General features: G+C 48.4%; 1 protein-coding gene and 1 long non-coding RNA gene across 2 annotated transcripts; one reads left to right on the top strand and one right to left on the bottom strand.

Moving 5' to 3' along the window:
- Positions 1-7,254: 7,254 nt before the first annotated feature.
- On the bottom strand, positions 7,255-9,656 carry LOC310823791. The gene is made up of 5 exons (XR_014554963.1): positions 9,482-9,656; positions 8,925-8,970; positions 8,226-8,317; positions 7,972-8,074; positions 7,255-7,773 (listed from the first exon to the last, which is right to left on the bottom strand). It is a non-coding gene; the product is annotated as an uncharacterized lncRNA (long non-coding RNA).
- Positions 9,657-10,282: 626 nt separating this feature from the next.
- Positions 10,283-19,917, top strand: LOC310823818 (F-box only protein 28-like; the record flags this gene model as incomplete). Its single annotated transcript, XM_083696689.1, has 5 exons — positions 10,283-10,471; positions 11,749-11,858; positions 12,370-12,508; positions 13,356-13,551; positions 17,328-19,917. The coding sequence occupies 5 exons, from the start codon at positions 10,283-10,285 to the stop codon at positions 17,813-17,815; spliced, it is 1,122 nt and encodes a 373-aa protein (XP_083552815.1). The 3' UTR covers positions 17,816-19,917.
- Positions 19,918-22,809: the final 2,892 nt, after the last annotated feature.

A 22,809-nucleotide genomic window follows, 5' to 3' on the forward strand; every position in this document is an offset into this window, starting at 1 on the left:
ATAGATTCAGGGACACAGCAAATGATCCCTTATAATGGATAAGTATAGGTCTCATTTACAGGTTGATTTGTTTTACAATATTTTACTTTTTGTTAACAATTGAGAAACCATATAAATGTGAAGGAAGTTGTTGCTCATGGGGACAGGTGCTCAGTTACAGACTTGTAACGTGGTTGCTCCAGGTTGGCTGGATGGTATGACAGCCGCAGGGGAATTTTCCTGGTAGATTGATATTGAATAAGAGGCTAGGTTTTTCGCCCCTGCCTGTAAAAGAGACATGTCCCCAGGAGTTGGAGTTTATTGTAATACTGATGTAACACGTTGTGGGGGGACATGCAGCGTTCGGCCTGTAGAGGGAGCTACAGGACCGTGGCCAGGGTTGTGTCGGCGAGGCTTCGTTGCACACCTGTTGCAAATGAAGCCTCGTTGGCTAGTGCTTAACATGTGTGTGCCTTTGTCATTTCAGTAGAGGGGCTGGGAAAGGCGGAGCAGGAGGAAGCTGCAGACTAGAAGACGACTGGAAAGTCGGAGCGATAAATTACGAATTGTGAAATAAGAAGTACTGTCTTAATAAACGGGTTATTCCCTCACCCACACACTGCCTCTGACGATCGAACTTTGTTACATTGGCGCCCAACGTGGGGCCAGAGACATGGAGACGCTAGCAGCGGCGATATCAAGGATATCGCTGATCCTGGAGCAGCAGACCATCCTGCAACAGAGCCAGCAGGCCGCGGTGGGAGAGATGACAGCGGCGAGGGCTGAGGACCGTGCCCTCCTCCAGGACCTCGCCAGGGCCATCAAGCCGGCGCCGGAGACCGGGTCGGCACAAGGTCCCCCCAAGATCCATCTACAGAAAATGGGGGACCTGGACGACTCGGAGGCGTTCCTCGCGGTGTTTGAGGGGACGGCGAGGATCTCGGGGTGGCCGGACGGAGAGTGGGCCTACCATCTGCTGCCCCTCCTGTCAGGGGAGGCGCAGCTCGCGGCCCACAGCCTACCAGCGGCCGCCCAACGGGACTACCCGTCCCTGGCCCGGGCAATTCGGGACCGCCTGGGCCTCACACCGGAGGAGCACCGTCGCCGGTTTCGGGCCCTGATTATGGAGGAGGGGAGCCGGCCCTTCGCCTACGCCCAGCGGCTGCGGGACAGCGCGTGGCGGTGGCTGGATCCAAGGAGCAGCTCGGCGGAGGAGGTCGGGTACCGGGTAGTTCTGGAACAATTCCTCACGGGGCTCCCGGCCCGAACTGCCGCCTGGGTCAAGTACCACCGCCCCCAGGATCTCGAGACCGCCGTGGGACTAGCGGAGGACCATCTCTCCCTCCCACCGCGGGAGCTGCAACGACCAACCCCGGCCCCGCGCCAGGGGGCCGGCGCCCAGGAGGAGCCGAGCGACCGGAAGGGGAAAGGCCGGCGCCCGCCCCGCGGACGAGATGGCAGGGGCGCACCCGTCCGGAGCCAGCCCTGGCCCCACAGGTAGCACCCCGAGCGACAGGGGGGGTGTGTTGGCGATGCGGACGGCCGGGCCATGTGCAGGCCGAGTGCCCGGTGATGGAGGTGGGGCAGGTCGTCCGCATCGGCGACATACCGGGCCCTCCCCCCGGACCAGGAGCGGCGTATCGTGTTCCGGTAAGGATACAGCATGATACGCACCAGGCGTTCTTGGATTCAGGCTGCATGCAGTCCAGGAGCGCCTGGTTCGGCCGGGGGCATTGTTGAAGGCGTCGAGGGTGTTGGTGAAGTGTGTGCATGGGGACGTTCATGAATATCCTGTGGTCGCTATGGAAATTAATTATGAGGGAAAAAAACATAGTGTACAGGCGGCGGTTAGCCCACGCCTCACGCATCCCCTGATTCTAGGTGGAGATTGGGAGGGGTTTCCTCAAGCGGTAAAGAGGGCTACCGGGATGCGTGCACGACAGCGAGGGAGGTGTGAGGCGTGTAATGTGCTCTGTGCTGAGGCGGCGCCTCGCGACACTGCCGGGGAGCCGGAGCCGGCGGGGGGGTCTCACCCCGAGATTTCCCCGCCGAACTATCCGCTGCTAGGCGACTTCCCCCTCGAGCAGTCTCGTGACGAGACCCTAAGATCGGCCTTTGACCAAGTGATAGCAATTGATGGTACTTTGGTACGGCCAGACACAGTGCGCGCCCACCCCTATTTTGCGATTATCAGCGACAGGTTATATAGAGTAAGTCGTGACTCACATAGTCAGGAGGAAGTAACCCAGTTGTTGGTTCCCCGCAGCCGCCGCGAAATGGTCTTCCAGGCGGCTCATTTCAACCCCATGGCGGGCCATTTAGGGTATGATAAAACACTGAACCGTATAATGGCTCGATTTTATTGGCCGGGAATTCGGGCAGAGGTGCGTAGGTGGTGCGCTTCTTGTCACGAATGTCAGTTGGTGAATCCCCCGGCCATTCCACGGGCCCCCTTGCGGCCCTTACCATTGGTCGAGAACCCATTCGACCGCATTGCGATGGATATTATCGGGCCATTTGATCGGTGTACACAGGGATATCGATTTGTGTTGGTCTTGATAGATTACGCCACCCGATACCCCGAGGCAATACCGCTGCGCAATATCTCTGCCAGGAGTGTAGCACAGGCATTGTTTCAAGTAATCTCCCGCGTGGGAATCCCGAAAGAGATTCTCACCGATCAGGGCACTAATTTTATGTCACGCACCCTCAAAGAACTGTATGGCTTGTTGAACATCAAGGCGGTTCGAACCAGTGTCTACCACCCGGCCACTGATGGCCTTTGCGAGAGGTTCAATCGGACCTTGAAGTCAATGATCCGGAAGTTTGTACACGAGGATAGTCGGAATTGGCATAAATGGCTAGATCCCCTGTTGTTTGCGGTACGGGAAGTTCCCCAAGCTTCCACCGGGTTTTCCCCGTTTGAATTACTCTACGGGCGTCAGCCCCGGGGTGTCCTAGACCTTCTTAAAGAAAATTGGGAGGAAGGGTGAGATTCAATACGTCCTGGACTTGCGCACAAAGCTCCATGCCCTAGGGGTTATCTCACGCGAGCATTTGCTGCAAGCCCAGGAGCGTCAGAAGCGCCTATACGACAGGGGAACTAACCTACGAGAATTTACACCGGGAGACAAGGTGCTCGTATTGTTACCCACCTCCAGCACGAAATTACTCGCGAAGTGGCAAGGGCCGTTTGTGGTCACACGTCGCATGGGGGACGTGGATTATGAGGTAGTGCGCTCGGACCGGGGGGATAGCTTGCAGGTGTATCACGTCAATCTCCTAAAAAAATGGAACGACGTGGTCACTGTTGCTCTGGCTACGATAATTCCAGAGAGAGAGGAGTTCGGTCCGGAAGTCCCAAAATCGAAAGTTAGCACTCCGGTCGGTATTGATAACCATCTCTCTGCTAGCCAGGCCACGGACGTTGCAGATTTGCAAGCTAAGTTCACCGACGTGTTCTCTCCCCTGCCCGGTCGGACTACGCTCATCGACCACCATATAGAAACGCAGCCGGGTTTAACGGTGCGCACGCGTCCCTATAGGTTGCCGGTGCACAAACGAGACATTGTGTGCAGGGAGTTGGAAGCCATGCTGGAGCTGGGTGTGGTCGAGGAGTCCCGCAGTGACTGGTGTAGCCCCATCGTGCTTGTCAACAAGCCAGATGGGGCTATACGGTTCTGTGTGGATTATAGACGGGTTAATGCGGTCTCCAAGTTCGATTCTTATCCGATGCCCCGGGTCGACGAGCTCTTGGACCGGCTTGGTACGGCCAAGTATTTCACGACATTGGATTGCACGAAGGGATACTGGCAGATTTCACTCTCGCCGGTATCCCAGGAGAAAACTGCATTCTCCACTCCGCTCGGGCTATTCCAGTTCACAGTGCTCCCTTTTGGGTTGTTCGGAGCCCCAGCCACTTTTCAGTGCCTCATGGACCGTATTCTGCGGCCGCACTCTGCCTATGCTGCGGCCTACCTGGATGACATTGTCATTCACAGTGACACCTGGGCGCAGCATGTGCAGAGTGTGGCTGCTGTTCTGCGGTCCCTGAGGCAGGCGGGGCTGACGGCCAACCCGAAAAAATGCGTGATCGGGCGGAGGGAGATCCGGTATCTGGGGTACCACTTGGGTCGGGGGGAGGTGCGGCCGCAGATTGAAAAGACTGCGGCCATCGCCGCCTCTCCTCGGCCCAAGACAAAGAAGGAGGTGAGGGCCTTCCTGGGGCTGGCTGGCTATTACCGGCAGTTCGTGCCGGGGTTTTCAGAGCTGGCCAGTCCCTTGACGGACCTCACCCGGAAGGGTGCCCCGGATCCGGTCCAATGGTCGGGCCAGTGCCAGGGGTCGTTCGAGGCCCTTAAGGGAGCTCTTTGTGGAGAAACGGTCCTGTATGCGCCTGATTTTAACCTCCCTTTCTCCCTACAGACGGACGCGTCGGATAGAGGGCTGGGAGCAGTGCTGACCCAGCGCGTGGAGGGGGCTGACCGGCCGGTGCTGTACCTGAGCCGCAAGCTTTCGGAGAGGGAGGGCCGGTACAGCACGGTGGAGAAGGAGTGCCTGGCCAACAAGTGGGCGGTCGGCGCCCTCCGCTACTACCTGCTGGGTCGCGCTTTCACCCTCTACTCCGACCATGCTCCCCTCCAGTGGCTCCACCGCATGAAGGATGTGAACGCGAGGATCACCCGGTGGTATCTCGCGTTGCAGCCCTTCAACTTTTCGGTCATGCACAGACCGGGGGTGCAGATGGTCGTGGCAGACTTCCTCTCCCGTGCAGGGGGGGGGGAGTAGGTTGTCGGCCGTCGTGTCCCCGGCCTGTGTCGGGCGGTGGGGGTATGTGGGGGGACATGCAGCGTTCGGCCTGTAGAGGGAGCTACAGGACCGTGGCCAGGGTTGTGTCGGCGAGGCTTCGTTGCACACCTGTTGCAAATGAAGCCTCGTTGGCTAGTGCTTAACATGTGTGTGCCTTTGTCATTTCAGTAGAGGGGCTGGGAACGGCGGAGCAGGAGGAAGCTGCAGACTAAAAGACGACTGGAAAGTCAGAGCGATAAATTACGAATTGTGAAATAAGAAGTACTGTCTTAATAAACGGGTTATTCCCTCACCCACACACTGCGTCTGCCTCTGACGATCGAACTTTGTTACACACGTATGTTATTTTTCACTTATATGATTCAATAATATAATGTTTTGAATCACTTGCATGATTTATTAGTATATCATTTTAAACACTAGTATAGGATGTGGGACTATTAAGTCCCAAAGGGGGGAATATATGGTACATTTTAATAGAAAATAAAGATTCCTAATTCCACAAAGGAAAGTTAGAGAGAGAATGAAGGCCAGGATGGCCAGTGATTGATTTGTGAAGGGAGAGTAGTGGAGATGTTTTTACAGGTTACAGGACGGAGCAAAGGTTAGAGAAAACAGATGACCAAGGCATGGGAAAGCAGGATATGGTCAACAGAAAAGAGAAGCAGGTATAAATCTAACCAGTTGTGAACAATCCAAATGGACAGGACAAACAAGCTGTGAGCAGAAGATAGAAACAAGATACACTTTTTCTGTGAGAAAAACAGGATAAGGGAGAGAGGAAAACCCTAGTAAACAATGCACTGGTAGGTGAAGATAAGGCCAACCGTGCCAGGCCCTAGAATAAATCTAATGAGCTCATCACCAATATGAAGTAACACGAGAACTGTCTTTACAAATAGGAGGGGAAACCAGGCTGTGATGAGATGTAGGAATTGAATGTTATTGGTGGATGCAGCTGGGAAGTATTAATGATTTGCATAGGAAGGAGGTAACCTATTTGAAACTATAAAGCGGTTGACACGTGGTCGCCTTTGCAAATGTGAATAAAAGTCTCTGGATAAACCATCAGCTCTAGTCTCTGGCATTTTATTTCAAAGTATTTTCTGACTTGAAATTCCACCACAACTTGTTGTCTGTTAGAGGGTAACGTCAGGCTAGGAATCTTGCGGGACACTGCTACAGGAGTGAAATATAAAAGTTTGGACAGAAGACGTGCACAGGAACAGGCCAGTACAGGAAAGATTCTAACCTGTGACATTTTTCTTAATTTTTTTTTACTAGGCTACTGAAATATGCAGGCAAAATAAGCAGGGGGACAGGATGGTGTCTGTGTGTGTAACCAGCTGTTGTATGTTTTTGTTTTCACTGGAGCTATCTGTCCCTTCCATACTGTAGCTTTTCTTGATTTGTGTTTCCACCTATATACCATGTACTCTACGACACAATGTGTGCATGATGTTGCCTGACACAATGTTAGAACTACTTTTAAACTGAACCATATGGATAACTCAGATGCATGTTGTAAGACTGTTTATCTGACATAACACTCAATATAAACATTGCATTGCTGATTTATATCTGTAAGTAATTCCACATTGAGGGTTAGGGACATTTACGGACACACTGACAATGGCCACAGGCATAAGTCATTTATAAAAATGTTTACAAAACTGTTAAGAAACCTGCTATTTGGCCATTTTCAGAGCTCTCCTGGCTGTACCTCTGGAATGATTGAAGCAATATTTCCATGCTTATCATTACCAATTGTGGTCCAAGTCTCCACTGGTCACAAAATGCTATAAAAGAAGCACTGCACTTTAGAATTGATGCATATCAAACTTTTAATTATGACAAAACAGAGTAGATGGGTAATGTCATGCTGCTTGTTAATTTCACTTAATTAATTAGTTAGTTAATACAGCCTACATTGACATAATAAAAATAACATGTATAGTAACAATGTGTTCCGAGCCCAGTTTCCCTGTGTTAGCAGCCACCAAAAGAGTGATATAATTGAACATGCAAACTAACAGAAAACCTACAGTATAAGCAAACTGTAGTCTGGTTAGTCAGGCCCCCCTGTGTAGTGAAATATGTGCCTTTGAAGGAACTTCGACGCAGGATAGCAGGTTTTTCCCCAAATGTTGTAGTATGGTATCAAGCGAACTGCCGTTTAATGCGCTTATAGTAATGATGTATGTCATGATGAGAAGAACAATGTCTTTGGGATGAATGCACTGGCAAAATAATAAAATAACCCCCCCCGATGCGTTCAGCACAGCTCAACACAAAACATGTGTGTTTAAGTAAATGTCCATGCCAAATAACTCAGAGGCTTAGACTTTGCTGGGCTGTCATGCATTAGAACAGTCACCCCAGAGTGGGGGTCTTCTTGATGACCACTGCCGTCCCAGTGGATTTGCGCAATGTGCAACTCCTGAAAGAATAAATAAATCCCCCAATTGGAAAAGCCTTAATAATGATTGTACAACATTGTTCCATCAATGTTTTTTTCTGTGCAAGAGTGTTTTAAGTTGTTGTTGTACTATGTATGTATAAATTGATTTAGTGATTATAGGTAAGCCATAAACCAATGTTTCATATTTTCAATGTGCAACTATTGCTCAAACCATACTTATTAATGCATAATGAAAATACTTCTTTTGACAAGACATTTTATTTTTTCAGCCAATTACAAAACTGGACACTAGACACTCTGGTTCCACAATGGGATTACGAACTTGACCCATTTCCCACAACTGGTTTGGTGTCAGGTTCTGCTCTGTTCTCATTGGATGGTTGTCCCATCCCTCACGGCACACGTCAAGATTGGCTTGCAGACGGGGCAGGAACACATAATGGCAGTAGAATAGTTGAGTACTGCTGCTGAGGTCCAGCTGGCCCTGCTCCTCCAATGTGTGCAGAACGTGGTAGAACACATCGGTCACCACCATCCACACGTCTCACCACAGCCTTTCAATCCTAAAGTTAAATTTTTCAATAATAAATAACTTCTCATAGTATATAGGACTTTGGACATAGTTCTAAACCAACAGATTTCATGACATATATTCATGTATGTACATTACATTAGATTCCCATTTGCTCTTGGAGCAGACATTTTTAGTTTGAATTCCTAGAAATTAATTGACACAAAAATAATTGTACATTAAAATTTACCTTTGATTGTGCACACTTTTGCCTGCAATACAACTCCCATTCTCGGGCCACTGACATCAGACGTGCCACTGCTAGGTTTTCCACACCATGGTCTGCTTGTACTCTGGAAAAAAAAATCCTTATGATTATCTGCACCCTGTCCATACTGAAAGACATTCATTTTTGCTTTCCTATAACATTTCTTCTTAAAGCCACAGGGGAAAAAAAGTGTCACTTTCAGCTCCACCAAAAAAGCACATACTGTAGAATCATACCTGAGTGGAAACCCATAACACTGAACAGACTCATTGAAGAAGGCCAGTGTGGTGGCTGATAGGTTGTTCGATGCAGCTCCCAGGTACATTATCTACGTACATGAAAACCCCAAAAGACATGAATACAGCATTGTAACACCAAGCTCACCAAATACTTTCATTGCTAACATTCTTTGTTACTCTTTACTTAATCATAATTATATGACAAACCACCCTCATTGCAGTACTCTGCACTGACTAGCAGTTCCAATTCTAATGCATACTATGGCTGATACACATCTGGTCCATCGCAACCATGGCCTCTATATGGGTTAGGGTTATATGGTTGTGTGTATTTCACTTATAGAATGAAACTGACAGCTACAGATGCCCACCAGATGCCCTCCTTTTTATATACACTTACAAACTCAATGTCTTGTACAGACACTGCATGAAAGTTTACTGACGACACAGAAGATGAGGTTCAGAGGAACAGTGATGAGGAGCACCTCCTTCAAATCCAACAAACTCTTCATTAAGAACACAACACTTTCAACAGAGCACCTATAGAGGCCGTGGCATTTGACTCCCAAGACTGAAATGTGCTGAATGACTCAACAGATGATAGAATGTAGAACCTAGGCTATAGCCGACACATGGATAACACATTGACTTTCAGTCATAGACACGTGTGAATAATTGGAGACATTGGTTGCTTACCTTTCTTAAAAAGCCATCAATTCCATCAAATATAACCATGCTGTACCTGTTTGTAAAAGAAAATGCTTAGCCATATAGATTTGTATTCAAATTATTTAAAAGTTGTACATGACAGCGTCAGGCTTTCATTACACAGAGTTGTTATTGCTACATGATTGATAATGCATTTGTTGCATAGACTGGACACCACTGTGGTGCCACCACATCTGTGCAAGACACAGATAGGCAGCAAAAGACATAGCAATGACAAAATAACGGTCTGCACATCATTTCAATACAGACTGTGTTGTCATCTTAAATATTACCTACTTGATAACATTGTGGTTGGTGTCGATATATACCAGATACTTGGGACAGGGTACAGAGGGGACGGCTACAACAGTCAAACGCATAGAACCATCATCAAACTTTAGCGTGACCGAGTTTCAGCATCAGTCCCGAGATAATCTTTAACATACAGTCTATATTAGTAAACTTATCTTGAATTATTTGTGTAGCACATGCCAGGCGAACTAGCTATGCATTTAATTTAAATAAGAGTAGCTACCTAACTTTACCTGTAGTGTAGTTGCTTTCCAGCTGGAAGGCTTCAGCAAAACGTCCATTCGCGTTGAAGGAATAAACCCTCAGAACTAAATAAAGTTGAAACTCATCTACTGTTGGGAAATCAGCACAGCCTAACTTTTTTCCCGTGTAGACTCAGTGAAACCAATGATGAACTGGAAAATACCTTACATAGTTTATGGAACACAACACCACAAAGCTAACAACATAAAAAGGCATGATGTCATCAAACAGCGTTACGTGATTGGCTGGAAAAAAATTCCGCAAAGATCTTCGATTGCAGTGGAGATAGCTAACTCATTATACCCCCATTTAAGATCTGCATTTGTGCATAGTTTTCCGTATAAAAGCGGAAAGTTAGTGCCAAAATTCTGTAAACAAATGTAAACAGATCCACAGACGTAATGTTTTTTTTTTTTAATAACTTTGAAAAGATGTTTGTCACGGCTTTTCGTTTTTATTCAATCTTTTTTACGAATACAAATCAAGAGGTGTTTGTTTGTGGATAGTGAATTACAAGTACAAATCAAGAGGTGTCTGTGGATAGTGAATTACACGTACAAATCAAGAGGTGTTTGTTTGTTTATAGTGAATTCTATTTGTGCTTTGTGTTTTTTGTTCACGGACCATGGTACACATTTGTGAATTGTACTCTATTTATTTACGATAATATTGGCAGTAATCTATCTCCATAATACTTTCTTATTGAGTGACAGTTGTCTTTATGGCGCCGTCGCGTTTCGGCTACTTCCCAAGCTATCAAACGTCACTTCCCTGCTCCTCGGAAAACGAAGATGGCGACCGTAGTAGAGAGAGCAGAGGGAGGTGTAGGAGCCTTTGATTCCGACTCGATGTCACCGAGATTCTCTTCACCACCACCAGATCAACCACACCAAAATAATCCGTTGTTAGGTCTCCCCATTGTGGCGATTGAGGAGATTCTTAATTTCCTGTCTTACGACGAAATCAGCTTGCTACGATTGGTGAGGGACAACAAGAACAAAACATGAACTGCAGCTGCTACATATCTAACTTAGCTAGTCGTAGCATGTTTTGAGAGAGGGCTTGTTCCAGCGAAAATCGTAGCGAGAAGTCACATTACCTCCACCGTCTGTATTGGGGATGTCCTCCACACTCTGGATGATGCATATTATATTGTGGGGTGTGTGTGTATCGTTGTATCGCTAACTACCTTGATTTACTATCAGCTTGTTGGTATCGACAACATCAGAGCTTTATTTCCAGTTAAGTTAGTTAGCTGGTAGCCCTGCCCAATATGGCTAGCTTCGCTTCGTGTGAAGGCGTTGGCCAGAGCTAGTTATTTTGCTACATATATAATAGCTAATTATTTGCGGAGCTCATCAAGACAAACGTTTCAGATCAAGCAAACATTGACTAGCAACGAAGTTGACTTGTAAAAAAAACGGTTGAAATGTATGTATTTCTCAAATCGGGATTTGCATGCCATGTTTTACTGCAAGTCACATTTTTGTAATAAAATCCTTCCACTCTCTCTGATGGTTTGTCGGGTGCTTGTCCACTTTAACGTGCATCAAGCTTCCTCCATTCTCTGTCCATGGGACTTGCATATAGAGGAGGATGCTATCCGGCTAGATCTACCCCAGGTTCTGAGGGATGGTTGCAGGGCAAAAAATCAACACCCGCCAAATGCACCCGGTAGATTGGCATTGACGGGTACCCAACAAAGGTTCGCGAATCCTATGCTTCAATTTAAAAACGAAACTGGTGCGATCGCAAGTGTAGTCACCGTTAATTCAACATTTGTGACAACACTCCTGCTGCTCCTACCTCTTCCAGCTGACTGTAACTGCTGTGCATCTCACTCACGCTTCTCCTGACTTTCAAACAAATCCCGTAGTCTATTAGCTTTCTTCGTAGTTACAATACAAATTCCACTACACGCGACAGCACAAGTTAGCAACTTACATGCGACCAGATAAAAAACATGCAGGGGGAAATATTTTGACACAGGGATAGGCGCGAAACTTAAAGGCTACAGGAGGTTCGTTCTGTGCAGGGAGTCATTTTCAATGCGTCAGGAGTCATGCTAATGAGTTTTTTTGTTCGTTATCGTTGCCTTAATGTTTGAGAAATCAGTGGCTGTTGAATTCTCACCCACCAGACACCTTGGCTGGTAGACCAAAAAGTAAATGTTATACCCTGGATGGGTGTTTTCTAAGATACCCGTAGTTCCAAACTAACTGGACCTTGTGTCTACCCCTGCCCTGTCCTTTTCCAGGTGTGCAAGCGCATGGACATGATCTGCCAGCGCATGCTCAACCAAGGCTTCCTCAAGGTGGAGTGCTACCATAGCCTGTGCCAGAGGCAAGTCAAAGCCCAGCTGCCCAGGTCAGTCTAGCAGCAACGTTGAAGGGTGGCAGTGATGTTAATGAAATGTGTAGGCCTATATTGTTAACCACAAATTATTGATGGGAAGTCAAGCATGTCTTGAAGCAAATGTTTTGAGTATTTTGCTGTAAAGTAGGCCTAGTGCATGTGTATTGCCGTCTGAACCTTGGCGTATAACCAAGGCTTGCGACCAGAACATTGCGTCAGCAACATTAAAGTCAGCTTTTTTCAAATGTTTTGACAAGTGGTTTTAATTTGATAATGCCTTCCCCTGACTGCTTACCCTGACTTTAACCACTCAAAATTAATGCCAAACTGCCACATAATTAGGAAAGTAAAAGTATTAGGTAGTTGCATAATAAAACAGTGTTTTATTTATTATTATTTATATGTAGTGCTTCGTAGAAGAGTGTAGATTTTGGCTATATGCAGAAAAGTGATTATGGCAGCAGTGAGAAATGTTTAGATTTTTGGGATGAGTATGTTTAGTGTGAGTTTTGTCTTGTGGTAGGCGAGAGTCAGAGCGAAGGAACCACTCGCTGGCCCGTCATGCTGACATCTTGGCTGCAGTGGAAACACGCCTCTCCCTGCTCAACATGACCTTCATGAAATACGTGGACTCCGATCTCTGCTGTTTCATCCCTGGCAAGGTACTTATCCAGGGCTCAAGACTAACCTTTTGCCTAGTAGCACTGGTGATAGAACAAGCACAACATTTGGTAGCACCAGCACAACATCATAGTGAGCATCATACTACCACAATCCTCCCAGACTCACTAATTCACCAAGGATTAGGAGGAAATGTCTTTGCCCGCACTCTTGCTCATACATAATGTTAGCTCAAGATAAGGGCTTTATACCAAGTTATAAACAGAGAGTCTGACTTTAAACGCTAATGCATGTGTGGCTGGGGGGGGGGGGGGGGGGGTGGTGGCTAGCCATCCGGTAAAGTTTACCAGCACCACTAGTTCTATTGGTGAATAGAGAGTAGTTGAGGAGATGCTTGAAATGGCGGCAGTGATTTCAACCAGAAATTTCATTCAAACCGGGAATTGAATGCTCGCCTGCAAAATGATGGCATCGAAAACATTTTCTGTTAACTCCCATGTTTTCAATTTGTGCAATGCATGTAGGTCAGGTTGTAAACGGGGTAGGATGGAACGGGAAGGGCATCGGGAACGGCTCCAGAGAAACTTAAGGGGGTGGAGACTTGCTGATAACTTTCTGTCCCCAGTGTTCCCTTCCTCCACCCTCAAAATCTCAATCGAGAGCTGAGATTCTGAGTTCCAAGATTAAAGTTACTGATTACCTAGTCTAGTCAGGAGGGTAAACGATAGAAGTAGAATCAAGACAACACATTTTGTTTGGTTTTACCAACTACTTCCTCAGGATTAAAAAGCTTTGACCTCAATATCCTACCACACACAATTCTGAAGATTATGCCCACGCTCTTGACATATGACAACATTGACTGTGCGTGTGTTCCTCTTTTCTAAGGTGATCGATGAGATCTACCGTGTACTGCGCTACGTCAACTCTACACGTGCTCCTCAGCGTGCTCACGAGGTGCTGCAGGAGCTGCGGGACATCTCGTCCATGGCAATGGAGTACTTTGACGAGAAGATCGTCCCCATCCTCAAAAAGAGGCTCCCCGGGGCTGACCTGTCGGGGCGCCTCATCGGAACTGCCCCAGGTATGTGTTGTGTATACAGATGCCCATTTTGCCATGTATGATTAACTCAATATCTCTTATGATTGTGTAACATGGCTATTTATTCAAAAATACCCATGCTACTGTATATGCTCAATGATGACAGTATTGTTGTAATTGTATGCTTGCATAACTAAGACCAAGATGGCGGCGCGCATGCATCGCGACGCTCAGTGTCTCTCCAGAGTTTGCGAACTAGTAGTTATTTGCTTGTTTATCTTAAGTATTCTCGCTAAAAACAGTTTAGCGTACATATCGTACAGCCGACAAGAACTTCTGGACATCGGTTCCGGCACTCCAGTCATCTTTATCGACGATATACCCGAGATTAGCAAAACAGCGGGTCCAGCTAACTCCGCTACACCGAACGGAATAGGCCCCAGACCGGCTCGGAAACGAAAACACAGGCGAGGGAGCCGAGGTGGGCTGAGAGCTAGGCTAAAGCTAACTCCACACCGACTCTCACTACCTAGCCTTTTCCCTGCAAATGTTCGTTCCCTGGCAAACAAGATGGATGAACTGCGGCTGCGGATCACCACCCACACATGGATTATGGACTGTAATATCATGGTTTTCACTGAAACCTGGCTCAACAGCGAGGTTCCCGACAACGCTATCGAGCTAGCAGGGCGCTGCGTTCTCCGAGCAGACAGAACAGCAGGCGACTCCGGTAAGACCAGAGGTGGAGGTTTGTGCATTTATGTTAACAAGACGTGGTGCACGGACACTACCATCACCGAGAGTCACTGCTCAGCTAACCTGGAGTTTCTCATGGTTAAGTGTAGACCTTTCTATCTGCCCAGAGAGTTCACGTCGACTGTTATCACGGCAGCCTATATCCCCCCGGATGCTAATGCTAAGATTGCTATGAAAGAACTGTATGCTGCCATTAGCAAACAACAGACTCTGCATCCCGAGGCAGCCTTCATTGTCGCGGGTGACTTCAATCACTCCAACTTAAAGACTGTACTGCCCAAATTCCACCGAAATGTCTCTTGCCCCACCAGAGGAGACAGGACATTGGACCAAGTATACACCAGCATGGCTGATGCGTACAAAGCCGTTCCCCTCCCCCACCTAGGTCAATCAGACCACCTCTCATTGTTCCTACTGCCCAAGTACTCAGCACTCATCAAACGAGTGAAACCTACAGTGAGGACAGTCAAGGTCTGGCCAGAGGGAGCTGACTCAGCGCTCCAGCAGCGTTTTGGAAACACTGACTGGGGTGTGTTTGCCACTCAGGCCACCCATGACTCCCACACGGACATTAATTCATATGCCTCATCTGTTTTGGACTACATCAATTCCAACATCAGCAGTGTCACCACACTCAAGCGGATCACCACTTTCCCTAATCAGAAGCCATGGATGAACAGTGAGGTCCGACTCCTGCTGAAGGCACGTGACACTGCCTTCAGATCAGGGGATGCTCGGGCCTATAGCTCATCCAGGGCTAATCTGCAGAGGGGCATCAAAAAGGCCAAGCACAACCACAAGCTGAGGATAGAGGATCACTTCAGAAACAACTCTGACCCCCGACGCATGTGGCAGGGCATCCAGGCCATCACTGACTACAAACCATCTAACACCTCACCCCTCTCCATTGACGCCTCCCTCCCTGATGAGCTGAACCACTTCTACGGCCGCTTTGACAGGGACAACAAGGAGGTGGCCATCAAGGCTGTGCTCCCTGCGGATCACCAGCCCCTCACTCTATCCCCCACCGACGTGTGTGCGGCACTGAGCAGGACTAACGCAGGACTAAGGCTGCTGGTCCTGATGGGATCCCCGGACGTGTCCTCAGGGCCTGCGCTGTGCAGCTGACTAAGGTTTGGACTGACATATTCAACCTGTCCCTAGCCCAAGCAGCTGTCCCCGCGTGCTTCAAAACCACCACCATCGTGCCGGTGCCAAAACACTCCACTGCAACGAGCTTAAATTACTTCCGACCAGTGGCACTCACGCCCATCATCATGAAGTGCTTCGAGAGGCTGGTCTTAGCTCAACTCAAGACCTGCCTACCACCCACACTGGACCCCTTTCAATTCGCCTACCGGCAGAACAGGAGTACAGAGGATGCCATTTCAACGGCACTTCACTCCGCCCTGTCCCACCTCGACAAGACTAACTCTTATGTGAGAATGCTGTTTATTGACTTCAGCTCAGCATTCAACACCATCATCCCCTCCAAACTGATCTCCAAACTCAGGCAACTGGGCATCAACCCCTCCCTCTGCAACTGGATTCTAGACTTCCTGACCAACAGGCCACAGTCTGTTAGGCTTCACAACCACACCTCCTCAACCCTCACCCTGAACACCGGCGTTCCACAAGGCTGTGTGCTGAGCCCCCTCCTTTACTCCCTCTTCACCTACGACTGCACACCTGTACATGGCTCAAACACCATTGTTAAGTTTGCAGACGACACAACGGTGATCGGTCTCATCAGCAACAACGATGAGTCGGCCTACAGGGAGGAGGTCCAGCACCTAACAGTGTGGTGCAACGACAATAACCTGGCTCTCAACACCAAGAAGACCAAAGAACTCATTGTGGACTTCAGGAAGTCTAAAGCTGGCGCACACACCCCCATCCTCATCAACGGGACTGAGGTGGAGCGAGTCACCAGCTTCAAGTTTCTGGGTGTCCACATCTCTGAAGACCTCTCCTGGACCCTCAACACCTCCACCCTGATAAAGAAGGCTCACCAGCGTCTCTTCTTCCTGAGGAGACTAAAGAAGGTCCATCTATCTCCTCAGATCCTGGTGAACTTCTACCGCTGCACCATCGAGAGTATCCTTACCAACTGTGTCACAGTATGGTATGGCAACTGCTCGGCATCGGACCGGAAAGCACTGCAGAGGGTGGTGAAAACTGCCCAACGCATCACCGGTTCCTCACTCCCCTCCATCGAGGCTGTCCAGGGCAAACGATGCTTGCGTAAGGCACGCAGCATCGTCAAGGACATCTCTCACCCCAACCATAGACTTTTCACCCCACTCCCCTCCGGGAGGCGCTACAGGTCTCTCCGCACCCGAACCAGTAGGTTCAGAGGCAGCTTCTTCCCTGCGGCTGTCACCCTGCTGAACACGAACACTACACCTACCTGACAACCTACTACCCCCGCAAACCCCCCCCCCCCACCCGGACAATTGCACTATTGCACTATTACTCCCCTCCCCTGCTCTTACTCTTACTCAATACCACTGCTCTTCTGTACATACCTGTCCATACTGTTCATAATGCACATATCCTATATTTTCTTTAATACTACTGCACATACTGTACATACTTGTTTATACTGTTTATACGGCATTCCATATTTATATTTATTCTGCATCTACCTCATGTTACTGTTAATACATATATACTGCTAGACTGCATTACCTATACAGCTCATATGCTGCTACACTGCTCATACTGTAACTATTTATTCTGCTATAATGCTACTGCTACTCACATACTGCTATACTGCACTGCTATATATACTGCTTATACTATACTATATTATACTGCACTACTACTGATCATATATTGCACTACCTGTAAATACTGTTCATTGCACTTTCTGCTATTTTGCACTTCTGGTTAGACGCTAACTGCATTTCGTTGTCTCTGTACTTGTACTCTGCACAATGACAATAAAGTTGAATCTAATCTAATCTAATTAAGTCTTCACGGTTACTTGTTTGAAAATTGCACCCAAAGTCCAAACCAATAAAAAGTCCATTCTCCCTCCTCTTTTCTTCCCAACACAGTGGCAGGCCCCTCCACCTCCCTGACCACCATGTCGCTGGCCAAGAACACGCCGTCGCGCTCTGAGATGACCAAGGTGCAGCAGCAGGTGAAGGTGAACGGAGCGTCCATGACGGCACTGCGGCGGGAGATGCAGGAGGGGCGCGTAAAGCAGCTGGAGCAGCAGAAACAGCTGCAGGACCAGGAGCAGAAGCTGCTGGAGCAGACTCAAGTGATCGGGGAGCAGAACGCCCGGCTTGCCGAGCTTGAGCACAAGCTCAGAGAACTGATGGACAGTGCGGTAGGGGGAGCGGCCCCTGGGGCCAGGCCGGCAGTCGCCTCCACATCAACCTCCAGCACCTCTGTATCTTCCGCCGCTGTCGCCACCACGTCTACAGCCATGGCACCCACCACTGTAATGGAGGAGAACGAGGGTGGTCCGCCCCTCAAACGCACCAGGAAGGGCTCAGACCTCCCTCGCCAGTCTAAACGCCTGCGTTGCAAGAAATAACACTCATGTTGTTGTTTGCTCTCCAGTTTGATTAATTGGACCCCGCCTCCCCCATGTCCTGTGACATGATTTTCATTTTCATTGTTTGGAATGTTGTTCAAAAAGGGGGGATAATGAAGTCAGAAAGCATCTGTCACTATTTCCCTGCTTGTTGTATGTCCTCGCCATCTCCCACTCAAACAACAAAAAAAAAAAACGGTCTTAAGTTAATTTGGCCATGGTATTTAGGCAGCAATGCTGCTCTTCAGTTTCACCACTGACCCCTTAAACCACTCTGAATTTGAACATTAGGTGAAAAAGGCTAGGGTAGATTGCAATTATATTTAGATTGAAGTTCTAAGCCACTCAAACCAAAGAGTGGTTCTGACTGCTTGTCAACCCACATGAGGGTATCGAGTCGACCACTAGTTGGGAAAGAGCCATAGCTTTGTGGTCAAGGCAAAAAGAAACAAGCATTCAAATAGGCATTGAAAAACAGCTATGGGAACCTGAAAGAATACAATTTGACTCAGCAACTCACGAAAAAGGGCAACTTTAAATAAAAAAAATGTTTGTCCCTCTTGGCAGTCCTGATCACACTGAATATTTTGTTTTCAGTTATTTAATTTAATTTCTCATTGTTTTGCGTGAGATTCTGTTGCCCAGGTGGGATTGCTTGAAAATATCTATTTGCTACTGAATTTGCCAAGAGGATTATTTTTGTTATTATTGAATATTATTTGACGATCCCTACACTGGGAGGATGCAATTTATCCAACTAGCTCTTCCAAGCCTAAATTTGGTGCAATATAATATAAAAGGCTTGTCTTTTTGTAAACTATTATTTTGTTACTTTGGTAAATCATGAGTCCAAGAATACTGTCTAGCACAGTGAATCAGGTGAATTTTAGTGAAATTTAGGTGAATCTGTGAGATTTCACATCTTGGAAAAGGCAGGTTTTATAGGGTCATTCAAGCATGACAAAAAAAGGTTTTTGTCCACATGAAGGTGCAGTCTTATCCACTCCTTGTGGCAAAAGATGGGCAGGCTTCTGTGGAAATGGATCATGTAAACGTTAGCAGAGGGTGCTTCCCTTGGAAAGCCACAGTACCTCTGTAGCTAATTGGAGAAATAGTAGGGACTCCTTGTACAAGAAATGGAAGGACAGCTGGAAAAAAAAAACACTATGTGCCCATGATGGTATCCAGACACCATTAATTTCTGAAAGTGGTTTTCAAAGAGTCACAAATCTTCCTTCAGGGCCTCCGTTCATTGGCTCAGTAATTTGACTCCACCTGTATTAGTCACGTTGTTGCACATGACTGTCATTGTTAAAATCTCAGATGGCTGAAATTATGCTAGCTGCAATGATAACGTGTTAACCCATCAAACATTCTGATTGTTGTGCAGTCAGTAGGCACTATCTGAAGTTTTAGGAGAAGAATCTGCTGGTAGGATGAATGTCAAGGAGGTAGAAATGACTGCCCTCTGTATAGAGGTAAAGAAAAATGTCTTAACTGTATTAAATCGTTTGCATATCAACTGTGTATCTGTCATGCTATCTTTTTAGAAAAAAAGTGATGTCTTCATATAACGAGATCAATGAATGGATACAGATTTGCCAAATGACTGCTGTGTGACTACAGTAGAGGGGCTACCAATGATGTTGTAAGCCTTCCTGAAATTAAATGTGGGAAGGACTGAAGTGAGGTTTTACTGTAATTAACACCATCATTTCTCTTGCACAACAGCACCCTTCTCATTTTAAGACCTCTGTGTACACTTTTTCTCTAACCTTGTGAGGTTAGCCTCTGAGTATGGCTGGAAATTACTTTTCAACCACTCAGGGCATGAAACCTTTGTTAGGCATTCTGGGAAACGCAGTTCACCAGTGAGTGTACTGAAATGTGTATTTGAAACGCATTGAGCAGGAAACAAGAATGTTATCCTATGGCTTAATTTGAGACTGCATCTCAGTTTAGAAATGACTGTACTGTGAACTACATGTACAACGTGTAGATTATGGATTATTTCCTGTATGTAAAAGACAAAAGAATCTTCTAAATTTCCACATTTGGGGCTAACTGTATGGTTTGTTGCACACATTGCTGTTACAAATGTATAAATAAAACATTAAGTGAACATAGCCCGATATCTGTGTGTGTGTGTGTAATTTTATGATGAACTGTTGAGAACAATAATACGTAGAAGGAATTCCAGTTGGCTTAACATTTGATGCTGGTCTCTCTTTGCATGGCTTGTTTTCATTCCATGTCTGATTAGATGAAGTCAAATGAATGTGCTGTTTTCCTCCTGAGGCAGCGACGTACTCCCTGGTGTCCGCCTCCATGGCGGGCCACCAGAATCGCTGGCGGATAAAAGAGAGAGTCCGGCCCACTTCTGGGTGGCAGGCGAACCTGCTGGCGTGACCCTACTCCAGGACTCAGGATCGGGCTGACGGAGGAACGAAGAGACGACCGGGGGGTCCGTGTCCAGGTCCGGAATGGGTGACGACGCCAACCACCCGGGTGGGAGGAAGGATGGTGCCTGGCATCGACGGGGCCATCTCCTCCGGTGCCAGTCGGGAGAGTGCGTCGGCCTTGGTGTTGCTGGAGCCAGGTCTGTAGGAGAGAGTGAACTCGAAGCGGGTGAAGAAGAGGGCCCAGCGTGCCTGGCGGGAGTTAAGTCTCTTGGCCGACCGGATGTACGTGAGATTCTTGTGGTCGGACCAAACCACAAATGGCTGCTGGGCCCCCTCGAGCCAGTGTGTCCATTCCACCAGCAGCTCCCGTCTCCCCACATCATAGTTTCTCTCAGCTGGAGTCAGACGCTGCAAGAAAAATGCACAGGGGTGGAGTTTCTGGTCCTCCGCCGACATCTGGAGGAGGACAGCCCCGAGGCCTGTGTCAAACGCATCCACCTCCACAAAGAACTGACGGGAAGGATCCGGGTGGATGAGCACCGGGGCTGCCGTAAACAGACCCTTCAGGGTCAAGAAGGCGGTCTCCGCCTCCGCGGTCCAGGAGAACGGGCGGAGCGTGGAGGTGAGGGCGGTAAGTGGGGCGACCACCTGGCTGAATCCCTTGATGAACCGTCGATAGAACCCGCGAAGCCCAGGAAACGCCGTAGCTGCTGACGGTTCGTGGGTTGGGGCCACTCCACCACCGCCTCGATCTTCCTCCCGTCTGCCCGAAGGTGACCCCTCTCGACGATGTGTCCGAGATACTCCATGGAGGCGGCATGGAAGAGGCACTTCTTGGCCTTGACGAAGAGCCTGGAGGACCAGGCGGACATGTTGGTTTTGCTCCTCCTCAGTCCTGGAGAAGACCAGGATGTCGTCCAAGTAGACCACCACGAACACGTTCATCATGTCACACAGCACATCATTCACGAGCCAGTCCTTTATAGTGTCATTGAGTCCGCGTTTGTAGGCACTGAGGAGCGCTTTATTTCCCCTCCTGCTCTCAGCAGCGAGCGTGCGAAACTCAACGGTGTAATCCGCTACCGAGCGGGTCCCCTGTCAGATCACGTGGAGGCGGGCTGCGGCGTCGGTGCCGTCCTGGGGGTGGTCAAAAACGAATCGGAACTCCGTTTTGAAGGTCCCATAGTCCGTAGCCAGCGCCTCGTTGTTCCCCAACTCAGTGATGGCCCACTTAAGAGCGCGTCAATGACATGACGAAGGCTACCTTGTCCCCCTCCGATCGGAACCTGCTGAGCTGATAACGGAACGCCAACTCACACTGCGTAAGGAAACCACGGCAAAGGTCGAAATCTCCTCCGAAGGGGGAAGGCGAGGCGAGGTTGGCCTCCCGAAACCTGGGCGATAGCTGCGCACTGGGTCCGGCAGCTTGGATCTCAACTGGGGGCGACGGGGCTGGGACTGGGGGTTGGCGGTGACTCGAGGTGTCGATCTCCAGCTGCGCGATCCGGTTGTTTATCTGGCGGAATGCGCCGTCCAGCTGGGCAGTGACCTTGTTCAGGAGGGTGCCGTGTTGTTGCACGATGGCTAGCAGGGGATGGTCTCTAAGTCCACCCCCTGCCCTCCTCTGGCCAGGGTCTCCAGATCCGTCTGGTTCTGTCATGGCCAGAACATTCTGTTACACAGAGACGTTTGGGTGGAACCAATGACGGCACAGAGAGCGGAGAATAACGGTTTCGCCAAAAGGCGTATTTAATAATAATAAAATAGAAAGGGGATAAGAGAAGGGGAAGAGTAAGGTAATCCAGAGAGTAGTCGAGGGCCAGTAGGGGGAGGTCCAGTAACAGGGGAGGAGAAGGAACCGTGGGAACTGGGAGGGGGCGAGGTCCGTGGGACAGGAGTAGAGGGTTGGGGAGACGAAGGGGCTAGGTCCGTGGGAGGGTCGAGGCGGAATCCAAGGGGGTCGGGACTGCAGAAGGAACACAGGAGACAAGGGGTAAGGCAATGACGAGGAGACAGACACAAGGAGCACTAAGAAAACACTGGAGGGCTGAAGCGTAGTAGCGAGGTTTACACAAGGGTTACCGTATGTTCACAGTACATTCTGGCACTGGAGTGGAGTCCAGGCAGGGTTTATGTAGGGTGCTGATTGGGGATGGGTCGCAGGTGTGCTGATTGGGGATCGGGTCCAGGTGCGCTGTCGACTGGTAGGAGGATGCTCCAGAGATGACCGCCGCGGCCTCAAGGTGGTGCCAGAGGGTTGGTTAGGAGGGGGAACCGTAACAGGTAGTCCCTAAACTAAGACTAACCTATACCTAAGAATGCCGCTAGACACAGTCTAACGCCAATACTCTAAGCTAACTGAAAACACAACAGATGGCACCTGCCCCCAACTAACTAGTGTATAGAGACAAGAGTAACCTACGTGCATAAATGTATACCCATGGGCTGCTCTCACCTATACCACTTCTCTCCTGTAACTGGAATGAAAATACAATGGATGAATTATGAATGAATGAGGTCTGAACAGAGAATTGTCACACTGAATTTACACACACACACACACACGCTCTGAACAGACAGACAGAAACAAAA

Source organism: Argentina silus (assembly GCF_951799395.1).
Source record: "Argentina silus genome assembly, chromosome: Y".
Lineage (NCBI taxonomy): Eukaryota > Metazoa > Chordata > Actinopteri > Argentiniformes > Argentinidae > Argentina > Argentina silus.